This window comes from Miniopterus natalensis, chromosome 1, assembly GCF_054644295.1.
Source record: "Miniopterus natalensis isolate mMinNat1 chromosome 1, mMinNat1.hap1, whole genome shotgun sequence".
In the NCBI taxonomy this organism is placed as follows: domain Eukaryota; kingdom Metazoa; phylum Chordata; class Mammalia; order Chiroptera; family Miniopteridae; genus Miniopterus; species Miniopterus natalensis.
In genome coordinates this window covers 7,763,832-7,769,129 of record NC_142081.1, presented here as the reverse complement: position 1 = coordinate 7,769,129, position 5,298 = coordinate 7,763,832, and the positions used below count along the sequence as shown (strand labels likewise).

General features: G+C 49.9%; 1 protein-coding gene across 1 annotated transcript; it reads right to left on the bottom strand.

The window, feature by feature from the left end:
- Positions 1–279: 279 nt before the first annotated feature.
- SERPINA1 (serpin family A member 1) lies at positions 280–5,084 on the bottom strand. Its single transcript, XM_087813795.1, has 4 exons — positions 4,442–5,084; positions 2,752–3,022; positions 1,327–1,474; positions 280–471 (listed from the first exon to the last, which is right to left on the bottom strand). Exons 1-4 carry the CDS (start codon positions 5,082–5,084, stop codon positions 280–282), a joined length of 1,254 nt encoding a protein of 417 aa, XP_087669921.1.
- Positions 5,085–5,298: the final 214 nt, after the last annotated feature.

Genomic DNA, 5,298 nt, shown 5'->3' with positions numbered 1-5,298 from the left:
ACTGGGGAAGAGGCGGTACGCTGTGGCTGTCAGCCCGCCTTTCATCCTGTCGTGCGTGCCTAGTGCCAGGTGCTGTAAATGTCTAATAAATACCAGTGTAGTGGGTACATGCCCACAATATCCCTGTGGCGCGGAACCCACATACACCCTGGGTAGAGAAGGGAGACTCAGAGAAGAGGAGGAGGGATTTGCATGTCACTTAGACCAGGCCAGTCATTCTTTATTGTCACCGATGGAGGGGACCTGCCCTAGGAGAGGAGGGTTGAACCAGAGAGGCAGTTATTTTTGGGTGGGATCCACTACCTTCCCCATAAAGAGGAGACATTCAGTGTTTCTATCATAAATGGCCATGAAGAAGGGCCTGTTAAACTTGACATCCGGGGGAAGTGACATTGGCATGGCGTGCAGGGATGTGGCCCCGGCAGCTTCTGTCCCTTTCTCGTCTAGGGTCAGCACGGCCTTGTGCAGGGCCTGGAGGGGAGAGAACACAGAGACCTGTTCTGAGCGGACACAGGCAGCCCGTCCCCACTGGGGCCTGGGAGCAAGGCCTGGTGAGGACAGGGGTATTGGGAGGGCTTCCTGGGGCCTGTCTCCATCAGCTGAACTTCCCAACCAGGTCCTCCTCTCCCAGAAGGGGACACACAGGCCTGTATCCACCTTCTCAAGGCCTTTACCTGACTCCATCTGGGCACCCTCACATCTTCCCAACCAACATTCTCAACCTCCGTGGAAACAACCCCCCACCTCAGGAGATAGAAGATTTATTTGAACTTTCCATCTTCCTTGGCACGTCTCTTGTTTCTGGTTTCCGATTTTAAGGTCCTTGGGCACCAGGACTTAGATGGGGACCTTCATAGTGTCTGGTCCACAACCAGGCACTCAGTTCATAATCAGTATAGAACTGTAGTTGTTTCTTCAGTCATTTTTAAGTCTCCTGATAAATGGCATCTTTAGCCAAAATCACTCATTAACTTGGACTTGCTGATTCATCAGTAGCTCCCAGTGTCACAGGATGTGGGGGCCAAAAGTCCTTTGAAATCCCTGACCCTCAATCTGTCTTTGTAAATATGGGTCCATTGAGCCCAAAGAATGGAAGACCCTGACCAAAGATGAGACACAACCTCAGGGGACATCCCTAAAATGCCAGAACATAGGAAGCCACGTCCCTCACTCAGTCACCTGACCATATCCCAATCCTGGCGAGTCTAATGGAATAGCATTCCTCAGAGACCTGTCTATAGGTGTGTGTATGTGTCCCTTCGTCCCCTCCCCCTGCGCTGCAGCTCCGTACACATTCTGACCTATGGACACCAGGGACAAGCTCACCTGGGACAGCTTCAGGGGTGTTTCCTCACTGATCCCCGAGAGCTCAGCTGCGTTGTTGAAGACCTTGGTGATGCCCATTTTGCCCAGCACTTTTTTCAGATCGTAGGTTCCAGAAATGGACAGTCTGGGCAAACTTAAATCGGCAGATCTGTCAAGATGGTTAGAAAACAGGAATTTCACAACATTGAAAGTTTTCCTTTTCTGGCCATTTCTCCCACTTGGCACCTGTGTCTCTGCCCACAGGAAGATGGAGGTTGGTGTTGGTTTATTGTACTTTTAGGTGCCCTACCCTGTGTCAGTGAGTAGAATGACGAGAGTCCTCTTGCCCTGCAAAGCCTCTCAAATGCCATCTCGTCTGAGAAGCCCCTCGGGCAGATCTAGGATGTCCTCTGGAAGCACTTTGCACACTGCCCTGTAGGGTTTGGTCACCCCCAGACTGGGACTTTGGGGCTGGAATCCCAGGGGAACGTGTGGTGTGGTGTCAGGTGCTGAGTGCCATTTGCCCAGTGAATGATGAGTGATGCAGGGTGCTGATTGCTCAGCTCTTGTTTTCCACGGGTACAAAGTGTGGCTGAGAGGGCCTCACAGGAGTGAGCTGACTGGCACTCAGGCTCCCTCTGACTCGCGATAGATTCAGCCCCTCTCTGTTCTCTTTTCTCAACCTCTGATGCCAAGAATTCAGGACTGGGGTTGGGTGGGTAGAGGTGTTAAAATACCTCTTTTAATTTTAACCTCATACTGTTTGTATTTTAATATTCATTTATATGTATGTTTATAATGTATTCTTTTAGATATTATTTATTTTATCCATTTATTTTACATTTTGTTTTGATTACTTATGTGTTTATATTGCACATATTTATATATTTATGTATATTTTGTAATGTACATGATGAAATATTTATGAGCACAGGCATTTGTGGATACAGAGGCATATGTACTAATTTGGGGCACATGCTCAAGTATTACTTCACTCTGGGGGCCCCAGTGAAACCACACCGACCTAGTGACAAGAACAGGAAGCACCGCCACCCCAGGCCTTTGCTTTCCCTGCCTCCAAGCAGCTTCCCCCCATGCAGCTGCGGACTGGCTATCCTTTCACTCCACACTCAACTGCTGCCTCTGCCAGGAAGCCCACCACTTCCTTCTCCATTCTCCTACAGCGAGTGTTGGTGCTGCTCTCCTTGTACCTGCTGCTGACACCAGGAAGGGGCAGTGTCTATGCTGGGGAGGAAGTCCCCAAGGACAGGACTCCTGAGCTGTGGGCACTGTCCCTCTCACAGGGGTGCTATGTGAACTGATGCTGACCTCTGTCTGGAAACACAAGGTCATTCGCAGTTGCTTGGCCCACCGGATGTGGGTCCCCTATCACCCCTCTCTGGCCAGGCCTGATGTGGCAGGCCAGCCTCTGATCGGGGATATCACCTGAGTTGTTTCATTTTCAGGAATGTAGCGAGGTCTTCCTTGGAGAGATTGGCTTCCAAATGGTGCATTTTCCCTTTGTCAGGCAGGATGAAGAAGGCGGTGGCGTTGCCCACGTAGTCCATGAGCAGCACCCAGCTGGAGAGCTTGTTAGAGTAGACTAGGTTAAACATGTCCAAGCTCTTCATCATGGGCACCTTGACAGTGGTGGCCTCATCCACATGGAAGTCCTCCTCCTCGGTCATGTTAACGTTGAAGGGTTCCACCCATTTCCCTGGAGAGAGGTGAAGGTGCATGTCAGCCAAGAGTGGGAAGGGGTCAGGTACCTGTGGTAGAATGAAGGAGCCCTGAGCCTCCTCGATGAGATGGCTCTCTCTGAGCCTCAGCCTCCCCAGCTGTAAAATGGAGCTGAAATGGACATCAGTCCACTGACAGGACTTTTGTGAGGATAATGCTGGACTGGAGGACGGTCCAGATTGTCTCTATTGTAGAGGCTCAGGGATGCCAATCTGGCTGGTCAGAGTAAGCATTTTCACTTGTATTTCATTTGTTTGGAAGATGCTAAATGAAAATTATTGGCATCAGTCATACTTGGCACCTCCTTGCCTGAGTCTCTCTGCCCCTTGTAATTGGCGGTTCTTATCATTCAGGGAAATCACTCCTGTTCTTACCCTAATGGCCTTTTCCTGGACCAACGTGAAATGTGGAGGCCTGGGCACCCCCTCTGCGATACCAAGAGACTGTCACCACCTGACAAGTCAGAGTAGACAGGAGTCTTGGGGACCCCTGAGCCCCAGTTTCTCATTGGATGAAAGACAGAGACAGAGTCTGGAGAGGGGACAAGATGCACCTGAAGTCCCACAGCAGAGCTGGGACCCAAGCTGTGCTGACTCTGGCCTCGGGGCTCTCCATCACACCATTCTGCTTCAGGCCAAGGAGCCAACAGTGTGAAGGAAGCAGCCCCTGACCTTGATTGTCGCCTCCTTACCTCAGCTATTTCCATGGACTATTTAAACAGCCTCAGAATGCCCTCTGGGCCCCACAGGTTTCTGACATTTTCAGCACTTGGAGGGAGGAAGGCAGGCTGAGATTCAAGTTCAGTTGAGCACCCACTTTGTGAGCTTATAGTCCCATGTAACACATTTACTCCTTACAGAAACGTGACAGCAAGGGGATTATTATGTTCATGTTCCAGATAGGAAACTAGTACCTCAAAGAGGTAAAATGACTTGATGATAGTCAAACAGCTAATAAGAGGTAGAGGCAGGATTTGAACCCTGGTCTTTCTGCCTCGAAAGCTGTCACTCCTTCCACTACACTAGAGTGGTTCAAGAAACCTATTCTTTTCGTGCATGCTGCTAAACTTTGTTTTCTGGCCCTGTGTTTGCAGGGAGGCATTGCATATTTTACCTCCCTCCCTGGTAGGGATTTATGATACACATGAGAACATACACAAAAGACTCTGACAAGTCCTGCAGGGAAGATGATGCTTTGACTGTTTGACCCATTGCTCCCTAGCCTTACTTGACCATGGTGAGTTTTTTTTGGTTGGTTGTCCTCAACTGCATAACCCATGTTGAGATGCATAGTCATGTCGCACCCTGCACTGCCAAGGAAAGTTTAAGAACTGATGCTTGAGAATAGTTTTGGATGTTTCTATGTGAACAAGAGCAGGCTGGTTGTGCAACCTTACCTTTAAAGAAGATGTAATTCACCAGAGCCAAAACTGTGTCTTTGTCAAGGTCTTTGACCAGATCCACAATTTTTCCTTGGGTTCCCTTCTCTACATAATCGTTGATTTTTTTCTTGGCTTCATTGGAGTCCTTAAAGTTGACGGAGAAGGCTTCTGAATGATATATTTTCTTGACATCCTCCAAAAACTTATCCACTAGCTTCACATTGTCATCGAGGAATAAGCCATTGCCGGTGGTCAGCTGCAGCTGGTTGTCTGGCTGGTTGAGGATATGGAGGAGACCCTGGAAGCCTCTGTGGATGTCAGCCTCTGCTCTCTCAGTGAGGTTGAAATCTAGACCCTCCAGGATCTGGGTGTGAGTCTCACCCTTGGCCCCCAAGGAGAGCATGGCAAAGGCTGTAGCGATGCTCACTGGGGAGAAGAAGACATTGGTGGTTTTGGACTGATTGGCCACCTGGCGGTAGAGACTGAAAGCGAAGTCAGCCAGGTTCGGGGAAATCGTGTAACTGGCTGAGCCATGGTCGTGCCTGGATGCATCTGTGTCCTGCGCAGCATCTCCCTGGAGACCCTCAGCCAGGGAGGCTGGTACCAGGCAGCACAGGCCTGCCAGCAGGAGGAGGCCTGACATGATGGAGGATGGCATTGTCCTGCAAGAGAGAAGGGGTATCACGCCCAAGTAAGGCCACAAGTGAGTCCCCTGATTAACACCGTGTAAAGCAACCAGAGTTTATTCAACGTCTACTTTGTGCAACCCTGTGCCAAGCACTTTCTACAGCATTATCACTGGAAGACTCCAGAGTCACACACCTAGATGGTCTAGGTGTGGAATCCACATTCTTGACAGCTCCACTGACGTC

Coding starts and splice junctions, on each gene's coding strand:
- SERPINA1 (XM_087813795.1), bottom strand. CDS start 5,084: ATGCCATCCTCCATCATGTCAGGCCTCCTCCTGCTGGCAGGCCTGTGC. Junction 1,475..2,751: donor CTGAAAATGAAACAACTCAG/GTGATATCCCCG, acceptor CCATCTTGACAG/ATCTGCCGATTTAAGTTTGC. Junction 472..1,326: donor CACCCCTGAAGCTGTCCCAG/GTGAGCTTGTCC, acceptor TCTCCCCTCCAG/GCCCTGCACAAGGCCGTGCT.